General features: G+C 48.1%; 1 protein-coding gene across 1 annotated transcript in view; it reads left to right on the forward strand.

The window, feature by feature from the left end:
• Positions 1-15076: 15076 nt before the first annotated feature.
• LOC122377949 (lachesin-like) overlaps positions 15077-24602 on the forward strand; it is an 84069-nt gene continuing 74543 nt past the window's right edge. The window contains exons 1-2 of the mRNA XM_043358591.1: positions 15077-15091; positions 15311-15428. Of these exons, the coding sequence (XP_043214526.1) occupies positions 15077-15091; positions 15311-15428 (133 nt within the window). The remainder of the gene's footprint in view (positions 15092-15310; positions 15429-24602) is intronic.

The raw sequence follows: 24602 nt of genomic DNA on the forward strand, positions 1-24602 counted from the left end.
CTGCATCTCATACATACGACGCACGCGCTCAGTTTTATCCGCGAGGCGCTAGCTCAATTAGGGGCAAAAAGACGGAGAGGGGTCGTAATCGCCCCCCCCCCCTCGGCCGGGGTATATGCAGAAAACCCAAAATTTCGTTGAGGGTTAAGCACTGAAGTGATATATTATGATGCGAGAAGATATAGGTCAAAGCAAGTAAGCACTCGAGCGGATGTGAATAAAACTGTGTTTGAGGTATGCCTTTTTTATTATACATTCGATTTGCTTTAGTTATTGGTAAGAAAAGATACAATTAAGTAGAGCGCCCCTGAAGAAAAGGTGGCGCACTTGACGGGTGCGATTTTAAGGTCTAAGGTCCGTCGGGGACCTCTAAGTTCGGATCAAGCGCTGCATGTTAGGGTTAAGGTTAAAAAATGGGGGGGGGGGGCAAAAATGCATCTCGATTTTGGCAGCATCGTCATGCTTTGTCACGGCACTCATCCACTCCCTCGGCCGAAATATTAGCTCCTTTTTGTATGAGTTCTGGCATAATCCCGCACATTATGCTGCATGTTGTTTGCCATGAAAAAAGCATGTTCAGCTACGTTCTACGCAGTACGCACTAACCTAACCACCATCCCATCATCCACCACTAGCCACCATCCCGTTCTGTGATCCCTTCCACCCCACACGAATCAGCCGAGATACTAGTCAGTCGGGCTAGCGCTATCCTCCCCTCCCTTCCTGACTGCACAGCGCTAAAACCCAGAGCCGAGACTTCCCGAGCGCGACCTCTGACCCCACGCGGTCCGAAGGGTCGGCCGATGCCTAAGGGCGCGCCGCGCGCCGGCCACCCGGATAGCCTCTGCCGAGTCTCCTTTCCATACACCGTTTACTACGCGCTCGATTCATTCATGATTCTGTGTTTCCGCGTCCCTCTCGCTAGGTGACACCACGGATGTCATAGGCGATCCCAGGAGGCAGGAAGACTGCGGCCAGAATGCCCCAAACGGCAGAAAATGAGGTTTTTGCTAAATATCTCAGAAAGTATTTGTCTTACGACGATGCAATTTCACAGTGTCGTGGCAAATGTGCATACGCACAAATCGGGTTAATACTTATGCATTTGAACATTATATAGGACCAGATATGTCCGAAAAAGCAAAACCAACAAGACTTTTACTGGAGAACCGTACATGTCCCGGTCTCCCGCGCTCAGGTACGCCCGCCGCCGGACAATTAGCTCCTTCGTGGTTTCGGTGATTGGTGGCGCGGTGGGGTTACGCATTTTTATGCGTCTGATCGGGGCTAGGTGGTCCAAGATTGGCAGTGCCTTGCTCACAAAGTATCTCCACTGCGCCTCGGGGTCCGCGCTGTCAAACACGGGCGCCCAGTCCACACCACCCATACACCGGTTCACTTCGACGGCGTCAAGCTTACGCCAGCACCTGTCAGTGCGGCTACACTGAGCGAGACGGTGCCCAGGCACACTGACCAGGGCACGCAGCCATCTGTGCGGGCTGAAGTGACAGGGCAGTGTGCCGGCACGGGCGGAGTCAGTGGTGGAGCAGAGAACGTCTATCGATGATCCCGACGGCTGGAAGGTGGGGCCCCGGACGTGCTGCCGCAGCTCGTAGGTGGTGAGGAGCTCCCGCATCCGTCTGGCCGCCGTACTGTCGACGCTGGCTAAGTTGATGTTGACGTCGCCGGCCAGAACAACCGGCCCGTCGTGTCCGGCGAGCACGTGCTGTAGTTGACGCTCCAGCTCGTCCAGGTCAGCGGTGACACGAGCTACCGTTTGCACCGGGGGCCGGTATAGCGAGCACACGACGACTCGACGCGGACCACCGCTGATCCGGACCCAGAGCGACTCGAGTTTGGCGCCCTCCACCGAATCGCCTGGGATCCCGGTAACAGTCACATCCAGGCCATCCCGCACCAACACCGCGACACCGCCGTAACCCCGCCCTTCGGCCCGGTCACGTCTGTGCAGCTGGTATCCCGGCACGGGGATTAGTCTATTCGGGTTGGTTGGTTTGAGCCATGTTTCGACGAGAGCGACGATATCGTAATCGTGTTCGCCGATGTCGTGTCTCAGCTCCATCAGGTGCGGCTTCAGAGACTGCACGTTTATCGCAGCCACATAGAGTTGGTCCGGCCTCCTCCCCCTCCACACCCGACCGCCGGCTGAGCCGCGCCGCCGCGGCCGGCCCCGCTTCCCCCGCCTAGTGCGGTTGGACGCTCCCCCGTCACCGCATCCCGCAGCGGCCTGCTGGGTCAAGGTCACCGGTCCCACCGGCGCATGCCGCTCGACCGAGCCTGCCCTGAGGCGGGGAGGGCGTGCGACCACCGGCCGGCCAGTCAGCTGACCGTTAGCCGCCAGTGCGCCAAGGCGGGTACCGGCGCGCGAGAACGGTGCCGGGGACGGGATAGTCGCGAGTGACAGCAGCCGCACTGCGGCAAGCACCACAAGGCACCACTGCAGATCGGGGTGCATCCTGAGCAGAGCACCAGGCACGACTCGGTGAGTTTCTTCTCCTCTCCTCTCTCTCTCTCCTCGTCTCCTTCGGTGTCCAAGGTCTCTCTCACTCCGTCTCCTGGCCCACTCCGGTATAACCCGACCTGACCTAACCCGGTCGATCACGACGTAACTTTTAGTACCCTCGCGTTGATCAATTTTACACCTACCCTGAAAATTTCATGACCCTTACGCAAATAACCTTTGACATGTGACCTACTTTTCGAGACCATGTTTGGCCGGATTCGCGATTCAGCGTATGTCGGCTCGCATTAGCAGCGCGTTTGCAGTCTTTTCGTGGTTTCAAGCGTTCAAACATGTGATATGATGTTGCCCCCATGCATTAGGGTGGGTGTCAAGGTCACCTGAAGGTCAGGTCATTGACCTTTGGTGACCTCGGTTCACTTTTTCGAGTTTGACATGTTTCTAGGCCAGTTTTTCGAGCTGAATTCGAATTAAGCAACCACATGAACGTTTACAAAGTAGTTTTGGTGCCTTCGTAACATGTTACGAGGCTGTCAGAGGCGGTTGACACCTAGGTACTACAAATACCCGGCAGGACCTCTACTGGTTGACCTGACCTGACCTAACCCGACCTGGCCTAAATGAATGAAGACATCATCTGTGATCAAAACTAGCATGATATTCGTGATCAGCACCCCGAAAAACCCCATAGCAGCCACACTACGACGTTCTAACAGGTCCCAACTTACCCGCCTTTTGGGTCATTGACCTGACCTGAAAGGTCAACCGATGACCTAGGACCTTAAAATTGGATATCATCGGCTTCCTCTCGTCACTGGCAACACGCTCGTTTTTTCCGCGAGCTCTAGCTTGATCAGGAGCGAAACGGCAAACGGCGAAACCTTATGCGTTCGTGGCTGGAAAAACACCAATACGGGCGAGGGTCAAGTTGAAAGTATTAATTTGGTTCAAAACAATGATATAGATAAGTTAGTTATTTAAATCTAAATATCCTATGACGAGAGCGATGGACATTTTTCGTATGCAGTGTTATCCATTGAAAACAGGTTAAAGCTATTGAGCTTTTAATTTAGTGGTCGCCGCTTACTAATCATGCGGCATACACGCCGCACATAACCGCCAATGCCGCAACGCAGCTTAGATTTCGAAGTAAGCATTTAGTCTCACCCAAAAAATTAAGAAACTAATCTTCTTTGGATTCGTCGTCAAAGATAATGAAGCAGTCGTCTACATACCTTCGGAAATACTACTAGCTAGTATTTTCTTCATTATCTTTTATCCAGATGTGGTCCATATCACTTATTGAGTGTGCCTATTGAATTATATGAGTAAAATGCCCCATAAAACATGTGTGGCACATGCCCTTTTCTATAATTCGTTTTAGGTGACCTGACCTGACTTTGACCTTGACCTTTGCATGATATTGTATGCAACGAATATTGTTTTGATAGCCTAAGAACACGTTTTGGGCAATCAGCCTCAGCCCATTTTTCGGCAGCTACGGAGCAAGGCCGATTATACAGGGTGTCCCAAAAATAATGTCACACCTTTCCAGCCACAGTGTTTTCAGCGACAATTGCATGAAAATAACAAACAGAGGTGCACTTTTCTTACATATGTATCCCACCTTCTCACTGATCGAGCAAGCATACGGTCCAGGACATCAGACATCAACATGTCCAGCTTCTGTGGACTGGTCTTGGACCAGACATATCGAACGTTCCTGGTCAGCGTGCGTTCAGATAATCCTGGTGCCATTTTGTTCACCTCTTACAGGACGATCGCCCTAAGATTTTCTCTCGCCGACAGGTCAGGACTATTTCCCGGCCATTTGTCCAGGACGATGAGGAGGAGCAGGTGCTCTCTCCTGTAATTGGGAAATATATGCCCGTTGGAGAGAGGTCCGAACAAAACAGCGTGTGCACCGTTACGAGACGCAGGGATTGATACCCGATTTTAACCCGGCAGGCGGTGGGCCTACCAGCCACCTTCCACGCGGTGGGGGGGGGGCACTTTTTTGCCCCCCCCCCGTATCTCCGAAACTACTGGACGGATCCGAAAAATTCAAACGGCGTTCGATAGCCCTGTCAAATTTGTCGAGGGAAACCAAATTTCATTGACCTCGGGGTCACCGATGACGTCACAGGTCAGGTCAAAGATAAAATGTTTCACCGTTCACAGGGCTTCTAGGGAAAGCGCTATAACACCGAGTAAAACGCATTTTGTCGAAAATCAGCGATAAGGCGTCAGTTGTCTAGTACATATGTTGCTATTAGAGGTCACTGGTCATACCAGGTCAGGTCACAGGTCAGGTCACCAAAGGTCACCAAGGGTCACCACATGAGCCCAACTTTACTAAGGTTATGTGATGCATGTTTTATGGCCAGTTTTTCATTTCCAACTCAATGGTGTTGTTTATAAGAGCATCAGGTACGGTTTAGGTCACTTTCTGGTGGAGGTCAGGTCAAGGTCAGGTCAAAAAAGGTCAAATTTCAAAGTTGATATTTTTGCACAAAATGGGTATCGATTCGATGCAGCTCGTCACGGGGAGTCTAATGGTGGTCTTTGTTTTGCGCTACGAGGTCTAGAATTGCTAAAAATTGAGTTTGAAAATTTGACGTCATCAATTTTGAACAGTTTTTTCGCTATAACTTGGCCAAAAAACGAGGTATCGATCTCAAATTTGGTATGTAGATAGAAGGCGGTAGGGACTATCACATATATTCCGGTTTTTTCGAAATTCAAAAAACTTTTTGGATTTTTTGGCTATTATATTCAAAAAATCTATTTTTTGATTTTTGGGGGTCAAAATCCAAAAAATTTGAAAAACCGAAATAGCAGTTTTGTAGCCCTTTTGATTCCACACCTTTTATGTCTAAAACATTTTTCTGTATCTCTAAAGCTGTAGGCCTGACAGCTCTTCCCGCGAAACCTTTTTTTGGGTCGAAAATGGCAAAAATGACGTCACTCTTACGTCATTAGCGGCCAACCTATCATAGCCTTTGGAAAAATTTTTGGTCACCATGTGCGCTAGCTGCTCCCGGGAGGGTACTGAAAGTTTGGTGACGATCGGCGCAGCGGTTCTCGAGATATATCGAAAAAAGTAAAGGGGGGGCAAAAAATTGCCCCCCCCCCCCACCGCCTGGAAGGTTAAGGTCCTAGCTCAACCGGTGACCTCTGAGGTCAGGTCAAGTGCCCCGAGGTACGGTTCGGTTTTTGGTGAATAACTTCGCAAAAAAGGCCGCAGAGCCGCGATTTTGGCAGCATCGTGTTTGCCTCGCTCAGGCACGTCGAATGATATACTTTTTGCTTGGGTGAGGTCAACTTAGGTTGTTGACCTCGGGTCACGGTCAGGTCAGCGCCCCCAGGTCATGAACTTGGTCGAAGGAGGTCCTGTCGGATATCATTTGATTTGGCAGGCCTTCCTGAGTCCATTGGTGGCTTTCCCGACGCGCTACGTCATTTTGATCGGGAGTTATTGACAAAAAACTAATATGACCCTAATTTAACGTCATAAATGACGTCACGCAAGGTCAACATTGCAAAAGTGAGCATCGAACCTTGCAAGGAGTGCATGAAATCACGATTATGTGTGCCTGAGATAGTTGGAGTCTGGAGATGGTTCCCGGCGCCAGAATAGCAGTTTTCAATTTCCCCATTGACTTATACCTAATGGTGAGGTCACGAAAATGACCTAACCTCATATGACCTTAAAGGGATTATCAGGGTTTAAAAATTGAAAGGAATCGGCATAAATTTCCAATCAATGAACTCCCCAGACTCTGCCGATTCTAAAGATATGCATAAAATGTAAATCGGTACCAAAATTTGCGAGATATAGCCGTTTCAAAATTGACAAAATTGTACTTACTCACGCAAAACAAGTACTTGGGCGGCCAAGTTGGCCCATCGCTAAAATGTAAACAAAGAGCAGCCTTGGGAAATTTCGCCAAGGCCGCCGCACCGCACTGGCGATTTCCACAAGACTGTTTTGTTTTTGTCTGTTGTTTTTAGGGCCTTGCAACAAGATTTCAGTGCTTGGCATTGGATTTGGATATGAACAAATTGAAGATTTGCTTTTCAATAAGACAGCAAGAGTTATCAACATTGCCAAAATTATTATATGGGTGTGATTTGAATAGCTTGTTTGCTGATCATCAAAATCTTGATGTTAATATCATTTAAATGTCAACAATTTTCAAGGGTAAATTTGAGTGTTTTATTTCAATAAATTGAAATGTAAGTGCATCAGGCACAAAAGCTAAGTTTCAATCTGATTATTTTGTCAAGAGTGGTGAATCTAATGTAACGTCTTGCGAGAAAGCTTACCTAAGTGACTGAAGAAAGCGCTACAGTTTTTCAAAATCAATGTTGATCTGTTTTTTTCGAACAACAGGTTGTACAACATGATGTGACATGACCTCTGTGCCCTGTACGTCACCCCTGCTGCTGCAGCAGAGCCCCGGCTTCAACTATAGTTTGTTATGGGTGGGCTCTCCGTGAACGTCTTGGTGCGTTTCTACATATTGTTGCTGTGCAAGGACTGTACATGAAAAAAATATGTAACTTGTATGTTTTTTATTGCCCTGGTACCTACTTAATGTATATTTTTGTTGTTTATGAGTGATAAATGAATATATTTTGAGGAAAATTGAGTCATTTCAGTTTTAGTTTGTGGAACAGAACAGAAGAAGCTGCTGAGTGTGGATCATGCTTCAATTGAGAGAATCATCCTCAGTTATCTACATATAAGCATGCTTTGTAAGCTCCTTGCATTTTGCCAGCTTCTACTTGCTAGTCAAAGTTGTAAGAAGGGTTAGGGAGAACAATTGGTACACATGCCACCATGTGCAATCACCAAACGAATGAATGTGAGGGCCAAGTCCTTCACACAGCATGGATACTTATAGGTACTGCACTAATGTATAATGTTCATTATGTTCATATTAGCAACTCACCCAGGCAGCCTGCCTTGTGGTATTTCTGAGTTTAAGATTTTGCAAGACTCACACTAATCAATAAGGTAAATTATATTGATATGTATGGAAGAACAATGTGCAAAGGGGTCGCACGTGCCTGCTCAGTGCTCAGCCATGGATGCACGTGCCTTCCGTTACGGTCCAAGGCGGACATGAGGACAGGTGGCGCCGCCGCCACTCGCATAGCGGCGGGAATGTGAACTAACCTGTTTACCAAAAGGCCGCTGTGCTAACGGCCGCTGCGGGCGCCGTTTCGGGCTAGTTTTGACTTTGTACCGCAATTAATGGTTTATTTATAATAAAAAATGGACTAGCGAGAGTCGTGCCGGAATCAGAATTCAATGTTCTACAAAACTAAGCCATTTTCATTGTGATCACGTCATCGACTTCACCGCCCAACCCAATAAAGCAGAAATATGTCGTGTCACCGGTGATTACACGCAAAAATTCTTTGGCATATAGCATAAAAACCAGAACACCTTTGACTGCAGCGACTATGCGGTACTACAGAAAATTGTATGGCCTACCTAATGGTGCCCATTACTTAAAAATTAAGCTGAGTATTTCGTCGCCTAACTCTTGTAAAACCGTATGTCCGCTTGTCTATGGAGTTTGGACCGTAACGCTCAACAATGGTCGTGCTTGCAGACATCTCCATGGACGAACAATGTGCAAAGGGAGGGGGGGGCGGGGGGGGGGGGGCGGGCCTCCGCGGCCGCCTGTTGGCTCAGCCGCTGCTGCTGCTTGGCGCCGCTGCTGAGCGCTGCCGGAGACGCCGCTCGCTGCCGGAGCTGCCGGAACAGTCACCGTAGCTGCCGCCCGCTGCCGGAGCTGCGGGAGCCGGGCCCGCCGCCCATCTGTCAGGACCGCCGACGGCAGCACGCCCGTCTGTCAGGGTCTGTCAGTGCCGGCAGTGGACGCGCGCGGGTGCGGGCCGGGTACGGACGCGCGCGGGTGCGCGCCAGGTACGGGTGCGCGCCGGCTATGGACGCGCGCGCGCTTGCGTGCCGACGATGGGCGCGCGCGCGTGTATGCCGACCATGGCTGCCGCCCGCTGCCGGAGCTGCGGGAGCCGGGCCCGCCGCCCATCTGTCAGGACCGCCGACGGCAGCACGCCCGTCGGTCAGGGTCTGTCAGTGCCGGCTGTGGACGCGCGCGGGTGCGCGCCGGGTACGGACGCGGCGTTCTCGCCGGGTAAGGACGCGGCGCGCGCGCCGGCTATGGACGCGCGCGCGCTTGCGTGCCGACGATGGGCGCGCGCGCGTGCATGCCGGCCATGGCCGCGCGCGTGCGCCCTAGCCATGCACGCGCGCTAATGCGCGCCGGCGATGGGCACGCACGTGCCTGCTCGGCAATGGATGAGCGACGAGCGTGCCTTCTCGGAAATGAGTATAAATGCAGACATCTTCATGGATGGACGCTTTCAATATGTTCAATGTGTTGAGACGGATCTGAGTAAATTGGAGAGAAACTAGGATAGTTTTAGTCCTGCTCAACTGGTTCTGCCAATAAGTACAAACACCACCTTGCTGCCAACTGCTTACCAAATACCGCATCTGTTGTACCCTTGCATGATGCATATGTACATACAGAAACAATTACAGTCTGTTGAAATCTGAAAACATGCACTGCTGAGCACTGTGGATGAATCTGTATGAACCGTGTGGCCCAGCGAAACCTTCTGGACCAGGTTATAATTGACAGTGAATTAGTAATCAATCCTTGCGAAGAGAAAATAGATGATTGTGCCTTAGATGAGCATAATGAAGAAGCGTTCCTAAAGTTGAGTTAGTGGCTTTCCATCATCCATGCCAGATGGCCAAAACACACCATTTCAATACTGTCCCAAAAATATATTTCAAAACACTTATTGCATGGCTATACACACCAGCTTACTCGGTCACCACACTCAAACCAAGGCCATATAAGGGTAGTAGTATAGCAGGCGTCACACTTGTTTTTTTTTTTGCAACCATGAACGAACGAAGAGAGGCGCTGTAGGTTAGGTTGTAGGTAAGGTTAGGTTTGGTTGGGTAAGGTTGGATGACAAAGCAACTCTGGGTATAGCGCTTCTCCTTGGTTGCAAAAAGAAGTGTGACGCCTGCTTTATGACTACCCATATAAGTAGACTCAAACACAGTCTACTGATACAAACGTCACTGGTCTCAAGTCTGTGCTCAATGCACCAGCTGTACACTACTCACAATACGTAAGGACTCAACGTCAGCCACCAATTTTCTACATCAAATTCACATCAGGTTTTCAAAGTAACAATGTATGTGCCACTTCTGTACTTTGTGCTACAACCACAGAATAAATGATATCAGTCAGCAATGCATTGCTCATTGTCAGCCAGTCTGCAAAGTCAGTCCGCAGGCTTTGCAAGTAAGTGCAAAGTCTGCGGAGATCAGTTGCTTTACACCACACCACCAATATCATGCTGCAATGTGCTCAAAATATGCCCATACACCAACAACAAAGCACAACCATGAAGCACCACTGATAACACTTAACCTCAAAGCACACAACATGATAATTTATTTATTTTGAGTACCTACAGAAACAGAATGTCTCAAGGCCACTCGTGCTCACTCCGAAATCTGCCAGTCGCTCAGCCTTGAACATTGACATTATTTCATCTGAAATCTATTTTCTTCACTTGATCAAAGTTGATCTGCGTCATACATCTTACAACGGATGTCTCGAATTATTGGTAACGTTCAGCACTTAGCATTAACATTACAAATTATAGGTAACTTTGATTCAACGTTCCATCCAAGCTTCTTCATTGCTGGAGCTATATCACTTTCAAGTTACATTGCTTGAACTAAGACATTCTTGAATTACACTCGGGATGAGCTTAGTTTGAAAGCACACAACATAATTTTTTAATTATTTTGATAACCCACAGGATATCTAGAAGCTACACGCACTGGCTACAAAGCCCACAAGTCTTGAACATTCAAATATGAATAGGAACAGCTTTGTTTCGCACAGATTTCGCACATGGCGGGATGGCGCCATTCCGTCCAACTCATACAGCCTCAGAAATTACAACAACACACTCAACTTACGGAATATCCGTCAAACAAATCTTATTTACGACGACACGAGCCAATGCTAACAACGCTTGCCAGTTGCGCTAGAGATATTGGAGTGGAGACGTCAGAGAAAAAAAGTCTTTAGATTTCTCCCATTTCCCCACGTAACGTTGAACGGCCGTTGCGGCCTTATCTGGTATGCGACGGCCTTATCTGGCATAAAAAAATATCTCTAGAAGTCTCTAGCTAGTGTTAAGCCTATGGACTTATAGGGAAATGTATCCGAGTACTTGGTACTGCCTCCTCCAGGTACTGGCTGGCAGACGGATCAACTTTGGAGGCCCACCATTTGGAAATTAGGCAATTTTGAGACGAATGACTTCGGATTGGGGCCTCAGCCACCTTCTTCTACACGTTTCACTGAGTAACTCCGAAATTTCGGAAAAAACCCTGATAATACCTTTAAGGAAAAATCCGAGGTATACAAGTTATGAGACTTCTAATGGATACTAGGTCCTGCAAGTTTCATTTCCTTGTTAAAGCTCCTCTGGCAGTGAGGGCGTTGCGAAGTTGTGACACCTGTTTAGACCGTGCAGAGGTTCACTTATGACATCATAGGTCAGTTACCTGACCTGGCCCGAAAATGCGGTTGCTGTAAAAAAATCCGGCTTGAATCAAAAGTCAAGTATGCCAAGTTTCAGCTCTCTATCGCCGGCGTGTTCGGAGCTATCGCGAAAAAAAAACCTATGGGGGCGGCACCCGCCCCCTCCCCCCTCGGCCGGCGAGGGTTAACCCTATTAGTGGCAGGCTCCTGGCTAACCCGCGCCGCGTAGGGGGAAGGGCCGAAATGCCCCCCCCCCCATCCTCTTCCGTGGATATCTCCTAAACGACTGCATATATCGCCACCAAACTTTCAGGACCCCTGCGGGCATCCATTTCACACATATTGTGACAAAAACGTTTCCAAATGCTATAAGTTGGCCACAAATGACGTCAGAATGACGGCATGTTCTGCCATTTTCGACGCAACAAAAGGTTTCGCAGGAAGAGCTGGCACGCTTGCAGCTTTGGAGATACAGAAAAATGTACTCTAAATAAAAGGTGTAGAATCACCAGGGCCATACAACTCTTATCGCGGATTTGTAAAATTTTTGGATCTGGACTCCCCGAGATCAACATTTGTTTTTGTTGATATGATAGCCAAAAATCCCAGAAATTGGTCTGTGCTGCTGTCCCTTGGTCCTTGTTATTGTCTCTTGGTCCCTGTTATTGTTGTCCCACTGGTCTGGTCCGTGGCTTTGTTCCAGTCATTTTCATTGTCCCGCTGGTTCATTTCATTGCCCTGATCGTCTTATGGTATTATCCCACTGGTCCGTATTGCTATCCCAGTCGTCTTTTATTGTCTCATGGTTTATAATAACACGGAACAAAAATGATAGACGAACGCGTTTCGGCTAAATCACCGTCATCAGCGTCTAAAAAGGAGAGCAAGAGGCACACATCGAGCAAATATCACAGTTCAATCGTTTTGATTTTTACATACACTTTTAAACAAGCATGTGACAATGTGGTTACATTTCCTTTGATAAAGAGAAAATATCCTAAAAGAATCCTAAGAGAATAGCCACATTGTACAGTTTACACAGGTGTTGCACAATTCATATGTGGATGTTTAAAATGCCAAACAACGCCGCTGCTTTTGCCCACTTCATGAAACCCAAGATACCTAAAAGAAACAGGTAGGTCGGGTGTTTTGAGTAAAGCCCTGGTGACGTCACGGACATTTCTTATATGGAGAATTTCGCCTTTAAGGAAAATATTCTACAAACGAAAATTTGTATTTTATAAGCAAAAAATACAGTCTTTCAATTTCAATATGAAACTTACATAACTTAATTACAAAACTTGAAATCCTTTTGAGTGTTTGTCCCAACCCCCTGCTATACCCTTGGTCGCGTGACTGAAATGATAAACTTTGCGTTTTACAATGTTATGACTTAAACAGAAGTAATAAATATTCAAAATGTACTATTTATGATGTTTTAGGCAGAAATCGTGTAAATATATCCTTAAATTATATATAATCTGTTGAAAAGAAGTCACGTGATGTTACCAGATTGTGCTCGGACAGCATCTTCTTGAACTTCGATTTCGAGTACTTTGTACCTCCATAGAGGCCTAATAACGGACGTTTTCAGTTATAAAATGAAGCGCTGAATCTAATAAGGGCAAAATGTAATCATTTGTTGCCCTTCAGGCTTGGCTATCCAGGCATGAACTTTGGCCAGTTTGTGTGCAAAGCCTATGGTGAAGGGAAAACTTCACGCCCAGCTGACGTCACAGACCTCGGCTACCAAATCGTGTCCGGTGGGGGTCGATGAAACCAACCCTGACATTAATGGTATCACTCGTAGCTATAAACGCCGCTTCAGTAGCTTTTCTGTTGTCGCGATTACTGCATGACGTGAGTACCCTTGCCCCGTCCCAGTATGGGAGATGGTTTGAGTTCTGAGCATGTAGAACAAACGCACTGTGTTGCATGTTATTTCGTAGGTCACGTCTGTGTTCTTTTAATCTCGTTCCAATGCCCCTTCCCGTCTCCCCGATGTATTTCTTATTGCAAGACCCGCATGGAACCTGATATACAACGCTGTTGCCATTATCCTTTTTGTTACTTTCTCTATTTCTTGATAGCATGTCACCCACCTTTTTACCCGAAGTAAAGGACACTTAAAAACCTATAGTCTCGAGTTCTTTCGCAATCGTTGTGGCCGTGGTCGAGTTCGGCATCGTGATGTATCGTTCGTCTTTTTTCTTGGTTTTTGTTGTTGAGGATCGTTTTCGTATGTTAAGGGCCTTTCGCTTAAGATCCAATAAATATCCTTTCGGATATTTCAGCTTCATGAAGGAAAGCATGATATGCTCGATCTCGTCATCCACATATTCTTTACTACAAATTCGGAAAGCGCGTAGAAAAAATCCCAAGACAACACCACTCTTAACCCTATCACTATGTCCAGAATAGAAATGCACATATGACTCTTTGTTGGTTGGTTTTCGGTAAACTTTGAATTTCGCTCTATCATTACGTATAATCATCGTATCGAGGAACGCAATGGAACCCTGTTTTTCCTTCTCAAGAGTGAACTGAATCTTTTCATTCACCGAATTGAGTTCATGCAGCTTGACCTCCAGGTCGAGACTTTTTGGTGTCACCACGAGGACATCGTCGACGTAGCGAGTCCAAATCACTCCCTCTCCCATGATCCTTTGATAATGATTTTTCTCCAGCCACTCCATAAATAAACATGCTGCCACGGGGCTCAGCGGGGATCCCATCGCTAGTCCACTATGCTGTAAGTATTCGTCAGAGTTAAATTTGAACCCCCCGAAGTTCAAGCAAATATTAACTAGTTTAAAATAATGGCCTCCAAAGCAGCTTCTACAGATACATTTGTAAATAAAGATTTTACATCGAATGTAAAATCGATAAGTGTCTGGCCAGCTTCGATGTAAAATCTTTATTTACAAATGTATCTGTAAAGTCAAAATAAAATAGGTGTAGGACTAGGTGCTAGGTAGGTGGGTTGTATGCTTCGGAGCTTGTCGGTTGGCAGCAAGGCTAGTTCGCAGGTTTAAGGTAGGGAAGTTGTAACTTGTAGGTACAGGTAGGTAGAAGGTAGATAGGCTGTAGGCTGGTAGGTAATAGGTGGTAGGGTAGAAAGTAAGATTAGGTAAGGTAGGTAATGATAATGTTTTTCTTTCATTCAGACTTCTTAAACACTTTACGCAAGAGTAAGAGTAGAAGTCGGAATGAAGGAAAAACAATTAAGCCTGAACCAAACATTTTTTTCAGAGTCCTTGAACTGGTATACTTTTACCAGCTAATGAAAATTGAAATTCCTGCTCTTCTAGGGCTCAACAAATTAAAATCAAAATGAAAGTTGTGTCAATATTAACAGTAAAAACATCTATTCATTGACAACTTTGGCAAGTGTTTCAAAATCAGGCAACAAATCCACACAGCCTTGCTTTTGATGCCCACCGGGCTAGCGTTGTTATATCCAACTTACAAGTACCTAAACCAGCAAAATTAGACAACCCAAGATTCCTTACTTCCAGTGTTATGTCCTGACTCCTGCCTTGCTTAAAACAGAAAAAATCATAACCACAATACAGCAACTCAGCTTTCATCACGGCGCCAGTCCCTTTCTTGAAAGCATTCAAACTTGTTTGAAAATTGGACAAGCGCTAAGCGCTACTCGCGAGAGTCCACTCCTGTTTTGCTACGTGTTCATGATCACGGTGATACCTCTCATAGACGTGCGCCGAAAAGGCCCGCTCAAAATCTTTGATGCGTTGGCTCCTGGGGCCTACAAAATCCACAGTGAATGCTCCCTGGCGGCTGGGGCGTCAGCTCAGCGTTGTCCCCTCGTGTCACCAGCATCCGATTGGTTCGCTCAGGGTTATTCTCGCCGCGGATTGGCTGGTTAGTCTGTTCGCTAGCAGTGTGCGAAAACGCCGTCAACAAATGCGATGCAGTGCGTTCACCATTTTCGTGACTTTGTCACCAAATGTCTCTGGTGCCTGTCAGCTTCTGTCGCCTACAATGTAAGCGAGTAGGAAGTTTTTTTGACCTCTGGGCTCAGGTCCAGGTCAGCTTTTTGTCGCTCAGGTTACGAGCCTGGTCCAGGGAGGTATACGCGTAGCATATCAAAGACCGTGGCAGAATGACAGGCCGGCCGCCGGCCGGCCGGAGACTGAGCACCGTGGTCCCGTATCAGCATCCCCGCTGGTCGTGCCGGCAGGTGGTGCAGCGGCGCCGCGGCCGAGCGCTGACGGCGCTGCCACTGCTACTGTCGCTGCCGCTGCTGCTGCTGTCGCTGCTGCTGGCGGCCGGACGCGCCACCGGCTTCTCACCGTCAGGTGAGTGCACTGGGCTGGACTCGCACAGAGGTGAATCGCTGCCCGCAGCATCAGCACCTGAACTGGCGCCGCTGCCGATCTTGGGCGGCACTGGGTCGTCAGTCGCTGGAGGACGGCGGCCGGACAGTACCTATAGCACACACGTGTTTTCACCATGGGCCCCGACACCTGTCCACCGTCCACTGTCCGCCGTCCACCGTCCACCTATCCACCTGTCCACCGACGCCGTCCACCTTCCACTATCCGCCGTCCACTATCCGCCGTCCACTGCACTGTCCGCCCGCCGCAGCCTCTGTCGGCCTTCATATATATCCTGCAGCGACGATGATGGTGACACCCATTGATCCGCGGCCTATTCAGCGGCGCCGCTCATAGCGGGCGTTTACGGGTGACGGTGGTGATCATTACCCGGCGCGGCACTGTCGGCGGCACCGTGCCGCGCGGCGCACCAACTCAGTACGGCGCGGCACTGTCGGCGGCACCGTGCCGCGCGGCGCACCAACTCAGTACGGCGCGGCACTGTCGGCGGCACCGTGCCGCGCGGCCGGTCGGCACCAGCGGGGCACCAACTCCGTACGGCGCGGCGGGCCGCTTCTCAGCGGTACTGCAGACCTGACACGGCGCCCGGCCCGGTCAGCGTCCAGACGCCGTTGCACACTGGGCCGGGGGTCCGGAAAAGTGCTAGAAATTATTTGTGATTGAGTTGTTGATCTCAGTGACAAGTAAACATGCTAAAAACGAAGTGGGGCTGCTTAACCCTCGCCGGACCTATTGTCGGACCCCCCACCCCCTCGGCCGGCCGAGGGGGGAGGGTTGGTACGACCCCTTTTTGCCGTTTCGCCCCTAATAGAGCTAGAGCCTCGCGGAAAAAACAAGCGTGTGCGCCGTTTCAAGGCGGAACGATTGATACCCGATTTTAAGGTTCCAGGTCAACCGGTAACCTCTGAGGTGAAGTCAAAAAGCCCAAGGTAGGGTTTGGTTTTTGGCAAATAATTTCGCAAAAAATGGCCGCAGAGCAGCGATTTTGGCACCATCGTGTTCGCCTGGCTCAGGCGCGTCGAATGGTATACTTTTTGTTCGGGTGAGGTCAACTTAAGGTATTGACCTCGAGTCAAGGTCAGTTCAGAGCCCATCAGGCCACGAACTTAATCGAAGGAGGTCGTATCGCATATCATTCGATTCGGGAGGTCTTCCCGAGTCCATTGGTGGCTTTCCCGAGTCGCTGGCTCAATTTGATCATGAGTTATTGACGAGAAACTCCTATGACTGGTGTGACGTCATAAATGACGTCACGGAAGGTCAAAAAATGCAAAAGTAAAGCATCGGATCTTGCAAGGAGTGCACGAAATCACGATTCCGTGTGCTTGAGATAGTTTGAAATCATTCCATGCGCAAAAACAACAGATTCCTTATTTCCCCATTCACTTTTAATGGTGAGGTCACGTGACCTCAAAGAGTAGCAGGCATTAGCAAAAATTGCGAGTAGGGCATGACAGAAAGATGATTGGTGGTTTGTATGGCATGGCCATTTTTAACGGCTCGAAGTAACATTTCTCAAAAAGTCTAACTAAAGAGCAAGTTGTTGTTGATTATCACTGACTTGTGTTTAGGGGTTAATAATGACTGAATTTTTGAGTTTGGCCCAGAAATGTTGACAGCATTGTGTGCGTTGATCAATTGTGAGCTCAGGGACATATATTTCATTTAGATTATAAGCGTTTGTTTTTCACAACTTCCAGCGTTTTAACCCGCGCACCGACGGGGGGGGGGGCGGATATCCGCCCCCCCCTGAGGTTTTTCGCGGATAGCGGGAAAACCGCGGCGCGTAGCGCGAAATTTGGTATGACTATTCTCTTATTAATTTTACACATGGTGTGCAAGTTTGAACCTCCTAACTTTTAAGGTCAGGTCACCAGGTCACTTTGAATGACCCAACCTCAAGTCACTTTTTTGCAACTTTGTCACCGTGCCAGAGCTACAGTAGATGTCGGAGGCCTTTGAAAGTCGCAGGATGTTATTAGGTCATTAGTAGCTACAATTTGTATATCTCGGAATTTTGATGTCGGTGACCTAAGGTCAGGTCAATTTCGCGACCTCCCCATTATAAGTCAATGGGGGAAAATCAACTCCCTGTTTTTACCACTAAAACGGGTCGGAATGGCCCCATATACCATACATGACTTCACATACGATCAACCTTCACTACCTTGAGGTCTGTTTTGCTGTTGGGCAGCTGTAAGGTCATGTGACGTCATCAAAGGTCACCAAAGGTTTTTTGCCAATAACTCCTTACAGGAACAAGATACAGCCGCGCGGATGGTCTCATTGTGTTCAGCTCGTCAAGACGCATCGAATGATATACATGATGACCTCGAGGTCACGTGACCTGAGGTCAACCTTTGACCTTGACCTTTCGAGGTCAACATATATATCATTCGATGCGGATTGACGAGAGGATCACGATGATGCCCTTAGTTTGTTCCTATCTTGACTACTTCGAAAGTTATTTGAGAAAAATCCTCTCCATATCTAGCGCCGCCATTTTGACTTTTTCGACCCCTGTGACGTCATCTTTGACCTGACCTGAAAATGACCTTAGTAAAAATTGTAGACCTTGTCCGCGCGTATCCGATGCCGTTTACCGCTTGTCGCTATCTTGCTTCGTTCTCGAGATCTCAGGGGGGGGGGCGGTCATCCGCCCCCCCCCCCGTCGGTACTAAGTTGGCGCAGACCCCCGTCGGTGCGCGGGTTAAAGAGCGCCGGGCCTTCAGTAGAGCGGCGAGGTGACAATTGCCCCTACATTATGTGGTTTACTGGCGCATATCTCGAAAAGTAGCAGGGAAAAGCAGCAAAGCACCTATATGGAACAAAAGATGAGTAATCAGAGGCTAGTATGAAATGTTCATTTTTAGCCGCTCGAAATAACGTTTTTATAAAAGTCTAATTAAAAAATTGGATATGATTTTAAATTTCGTCTTGCAGCTGCTTGCAAACAGCTAGCTTATCTTGCAGAAAAGCGATGCAATATGTCAGAATGATGTTGGCACAGTGAACAACAGTGCCCTGAACTAGTCTGACAGGAAATTACGTTCAAAACGACGATTGGTCAACAAATAAATTACCACTTAAGTTCATCATTAAAATCGGTTAATGTGGTGGCCTATAGAGAGTCTAAATTGTCTTGTGTTTGGTGACATCTGACGACCTCAATTTTGACCTTAGGGAAAAACTAGCATCGGAATCGTATTCTTCGATCAATTTGGGATTAAATGATACCTATTTTGTTCATATTGCGGACAGTCAGTTTGGGGGAATTTCTAGCGCTTTTTCAGGCTGCCGGCCTACAGTGCGTTGGCGGGCTCGGGAGAAATGCAGCACCGTCTCCACATGCAGTGGCGTCTGGGTCAGACTCTTCAGGACTGTTGCGGCTGACTGTCTGCCGGCCGGGTCCTGGACAGGGCGGGGTTTGGGTCAGGTCGGGGTCTGAATGTCCGCCTCGCCACACTAGTGACGATGGGAAGTAAGGTTTGCTGATACTACCTAATGATGCCCACACTGAGCTGCTTCCGTCTGCTGTGTACTGTATGTACAGTAGGGTGTGTCATTTTGGGCACTTTTTTCGCAAAACATGGTGCTCCACTGATTTTATCGTGCCCCAGACACGTAGAAACCGTGTGACATTTTTTATTTCCCCCAAATATTAACACCCATGCGGCGCCGACCGCCGACACTTTGGCCTATCTCTCAGCATTAGCGACCTCAGCGCCCCTAGCGGCAATGTTTTGAACTAACACGCTCGCTATGCTTTGTGAGCTTACGATCATCATTAAATGCATTTTACCGAAATGACGCCTTGCTGTTGGCTTGTCTGGCACTCAGAATGTTGGTGAAAATGTGATGTTATGCATCTTAAAGCACGAAATAGTTCTGTGTTAATGTATATTGCATAATACTACCCCAGATCCCCGTCCTGGTCTGACGGGATACGTACGAGCGCATGTTTATAGTGCCTGCTATTAGGTGTCACATGTTTTTTTTGTAGCGTCGTTCACTGCATAGACCCCGGGGAACAGGAGGGGGGGGGGGGCAGTGGGGGCGCTTACCCCCCCCCCTCCAACTTGAGAGCCGAGTGGGCGCCGCCCCCTCAACATTGATGCAACGATGGAGGATCTCTGCTCCCTTTTATGGACCTACATGTCTGTTTTTATATAAACATCAGCACAAGGTATTTCTCTTGCATGTGAATGGTTTCTGCTGATTCGGCATCGATTTAAGAACACCTGCTATTGTCATCCCACTTTGATTTTATCTGAACTTGATCATAACTTTGGTAGGTCAGATTTTATACTGGACCATTTTGGTTCCGGATGGTATTTGATTTGGCGTGATGAGAACATTATGACGTACAACGGTGGTAAAGTCGTTGATTGATACAGGTTTACTCGCTCCGGTGGGAGGCAGTAGCGGCGGAACATCTTCAATTAAAGGGAGGGGGGGGGGACACTGCCGACTTTTGGTCCCATTCTTTCCATGCAACGCCCATAGGGCTAATGTTAAAATGCCCAAATCAGAGGGGGCACGGTGCCCCGGTGCCCTCCCCGTTCCGCCGCCTATGGTGGGAGGGCGTCGTGTGGGACTCAGAAGGAGACTTATGGCTTGTGTTGTGCCTTTGGTAGGACCCTCAGTATCACCGATGCAGGGCCTTCAGAGCCTCCAATTAGGGGCCTTTAGAGGCACTGGTGTGGGGTCCTCACAGACGCCCGTGTGGCCCCTCAGAGGTGCTAGTGTGAATCCCTCATAAGCGCCGGTGAGGGTCCTCACAGAATACAGACGCCGTTGTGGACCCTCAGAGACACTGGTGTGGGTCCATTACATGTGGGTGTGTGGCCCTTAGAGCTGCTGGTGCGGACCCTTTAAAAGTCGGCAGGGGGCCCTCAACGACCGGGGAGGGGGACCTCAGACCGGCAAGGGGCCCACAGAGGCCGGCGGCATTTTCAGAAGCCCTGTGGGGTCCTTAGATACCGACAAGGTACTCTGAGACGCCAGTGCGGCCCTCAGTCTCTGGTGTAGGGCCCTCAGAGTTGCAGGTAGGTGGCCGTCAGATATGCTTTTGCCGAACCCTCACAGGCGCAGGTGTGGGTACCTCAGAGCCACCAATATAGGGTTGCATAAATGGTGTGGCACTGGCTTGGGGGACCCTCAGTGGTGTCCTTATGGGCCCTTAGAACCACTGGTGTGGGTCTCTCAGAGGTGCTGGTTGTGAACCCTCAGAGGCCCTGCTGAGGGCCCTCACGGTCTCCGTTATGGGATCCTCAGAAGCCGGCGTAGACCCTGACTGAGATCTTAGTGTGGCTACTTAGGGGCTCATGAGGTGCTCTTACGAGACCTGTGAGGTCTTTCTCAGCTGAAATATAGTCAGCGTGGACCCTCAGAGGTCAGTTGGTACCGCAGGGGTCTTAACCCGCGCCCCAGTGGCGGTCTCCGCCAACTTCGCCCTAGTGAGGGGGGGCATATGTTACCACCCACCTCTAACTCAAAAACTAAGAGGGCTAGAAAGACGCGGTGAAAAGCAGTCGATAGCTCTTGATGCGTACGTTTGAAAGTATTTCGGTCATTTTTCATCTTAGAGCAATATTGGGGTCACCAGAGGTCATCAAAGGTCAAAATTTGCGAATTGTCATTATTTTTTTCAGAAAACATGCCATTATCTCAGGAACTATGATAGCTAGAAAAACGCTGGGAAAAGCAATCGATAGCTTTTGAACTCTTCTTTTGATAAGGTCATTATCAAAAATGACCTCAGGTCAACGGTTTAGCCTCCAGAGGGCAAAAACTCCAAAAATAGCTGTTTTTAAGAAAAGTGTTTTTCGACAATAACTTTTGACTAAAAAAAGCTAGGTCATTTCTAATGCCAGAATCGTGTTCCTCTCGCCGAGACGCGTCGAATGAACTATAATTTGACCTTGAAAGGTCAACTTCAAAATTTGACCTCAGGTCAAGGTCATGACCTGACCGAAAAAGGTCATGTTGCGTATCAGTCGATGCGTCTCGGCAAGACAAACACAATGAGGCCAACCCCAGCGTTCTATCTTTTTCCAATCGAGAGTTATTGGCAAAAAACTGTTTGTAGCCTCGAATGACCTCGGATGACCTTTCAAGAGGCTATCAGCAAAAAAGACACCTTGGTCGTCACGGGTGGTCCAAATTATTGTTATTCTGAAATATTTGGACTGTTCCTATGCGTACACACGGATCTAGAGGCATTTTTGTTTTTCTCCATTGACTTATAATGGAAAGGTCACGCCACTGACCTGACCTTAGGTCACGCATATAAAAAATCCGAGATATACAAATTGTAGGCACCCATAACATCATGTAATCCACCAAGTTTGAAACCTCTCTGACAAACACTGCAGGCTGGACATGATTGCAAACTTTTTTTAGGCTTGGTCAGTTAACTTGACCTAGTGACCTGACCTGACATGACCTGGGGTCAAAAATTTCACACATTGTTAAAAATTGATGTACCAAAAGCTACCCCAAGCGGCGCGGCGCTACGCGCCGCGGTTTTTTATTTATACGAAAAAAACGCGAAAAGGTGGTAACATATGCCCCCCCCCACTGGGGCGAAGGTTAACCCGCGCCCCGCTGGGGGGGGCAGAATCTGCCCCCCTCCCGTTTTTCGCCAATAACTTCTAAACGCGTTACGCCAGCGACGTCAAACTTTCAGTACCTTATCATACATCAATTTGACACGTTCCCTGAAAATTTGAGCGAAATCCGTCGGAAAATTTTTGAGAAATTGACGTTTTAGTGACGTCATGTTCGCCATTTTCGCCTAAAAAACGGCAAAATTTCAAACGCCGCTAACTTCTTCATTTTTAAAGGAATCAAGACGTAACAAAAAAGGTTATACGTGATTCTACTTTGTCTATCAAATGGCTATCTCGGTTTTTTGAAAATTTTGGATTTTGGCCAAATTTTTTCCAAAAAACTGACTTTTTTGGGAAAATATTTATCAAATCCAAAATTTTGAGTTTATCGAAAAAACCGGAATATATGTCAAAGAAGTGGTCTATGTGCACGTACATACCAATTTTTAGAAGAATCGGTTCAAAAATGTGGGAGTTATTCAAAATTTTAGGACGTCACGACACACAAAAATTTTGAAAAATGTTTTTTTTTTTGGAAATTCTAGACCTTGTACGGAAATAAAAATAGCACCATTCGATTTTCCGTGAAAAACTGCATCGGATAGACACCTTTTTAGGCCTTAACAACCAACTTCAAAATTTGACCTCACTTGACCTGACCTTGACCTGACCTCGACCTGAAATTCATCCAGAGGTGGTCCATATCACTTATTGAGTGTGCCTATTGAATTCCATGAGTAAAATGACCCATAAAACATGTGTCGCACATGCCCTTTTCTATATTTTGTTTTTGGTGACCTGACCTGACCTGACCTGACCTTGACCTTGACCTTTGAATGACATTGTGTGCAACGAATATTGTCTTGGTAGTCTAAGAACACGTTTTGGGCAATCAGTCTCAGTCCATTCTTCGGCAACTACGGTGCAAGGCCGATACTGTAGAAACTTGCATTTTGTACCCTTGACCTGACCTTGACCTGACCTCTGACCTACTTAAGCAAAAAAAAATTGGGCTCTTAAGATCCGCCTTGTTGAGAGCTTTCGATTGCCGTTTTCCCCGTCTTTCTACGACCATCGGTTCGGAAGTTAGACAGGGGGGGCAGAATCTGCCCCCCCCCCCAGCAGGGCGCGTATGGCTGAATAGCCCAGCGGGGCGCGGGTTAATGGCCGGATGGGCTCTCAGAAGCACCAGTGAGGGCCCTCAGTCTCACAGTAGTCGTAATAGGGCCGTCAGAGACATTGGTGTGAGGCCATTACTGATTACAGGTTGGCGTAAGGCCCTAGATATGGCCCCTCTTGGGCTGGCAAGGACTCTCAGAGGCACGCTAGCGGCCATAAGAGGCCGGTAAAGGGCCCTCAGAGGCCGCCAGTAGCCTTCAGAAGCCGGCGTGTAACCCTCATGGACAATTAAGTGAGGCTTCTTTGGACTCACGGGGTGCTGTTACGAGCCCTATTCTTTCTGAATCGAAATATGGCCAGCATAGACCCTGAGCGGTAAACTGGTGCCACAGAGCCCCTCCGACCCGAGGGGTCCTCTGAATGCGATAGGGGGGGGGGGACTAGATGGCACGTGCCTCCTGGGACCCCCTGACTACGCTACTATTTCATATGCGTCATGTCAGGTATTTTGGGCTTGCACCCCAACTTGAAGAATGTTCCTGGGCCCCTCTGACAATATATTGTATTCATTATAGGTATTCGTCATTAGCTTGCACTCTCTGCAATCTGCCCATACTATTATTTGTCCCTAGACGCGCTTACAGAGAGCAGGGATAAGCCCATACAGACAACGGCCTGTTAGTTTCGCAAACAGCCGCCAGGGGCGCTAGGGTCGCCTATGTTGTGAGATAGGGCAAACTTCTCTCGCTCGGCGCCGCCTGGAGGTTAAAATTTGCGGGAAATTAACAATGCTACGCCCTTTCCACATGAGTGGAGCACAATAAAATCGATGGAGCACCTTGCATAGCGATTAGTGACACACCCTAATGTACAGTCCACAGCAGAAGTAATGTGGGGTTTCAGTCATGGGTATGTTCTGCTTCTGAAGCTTAGGAACGATTAGCCAGACTACAATGAAACTTTGAATGTAGCTTATATGTATCGTCACCTTTGCAGCTGCAATTTTAGCTATTCACATCTTCTTTTCGATCAATCCGCATTAAACAATCGCCAGTCAAAGCCAATCGTTGAGATTAGTAAAACCCTACATTACTTTAGCGGTGGGCTGTACAGTCTGTCTTAAAGTGACCATACCACCTTAACATTAGTTTTGAGTTGAGATAGCCAAATTGGTGGCCATGGCCTGCAAATACCGGTTTGGGCACTCACAACATCGAAAAATGCTTTAATTCGGAGATATGGAATTTCCAAGGCCCTATATAGAAGGTATGCTCATTAGGCCGAAGCAGCGATTTCCGTGACGTCACAGGTACGAAGGGTCGGACGGCTGTAATGCAATCATATGGAAAATGACCCAACTTTAGGGCTCTCCCACATAGCTGCCAGACTCGATACTCGGGTA

This window comes from Amphibalanus amphitrite, unplaced genomic scaffold, assembly GCF_019059575.1.
Source record: "Amphibalanus amphitrite isolate SeventyFive unplaced genomic scaffold, NRLGWU_Aamphi_draft 000006F_arrow, whole genome shotgun sequence".
NCBI classification, from domain to species: Eukaryota; Metazoa; Arthropoda; class Thecostraca; order Balanomorpha; family Balanidae; genus Amphibalanus; species Amphibalanus amphitrite.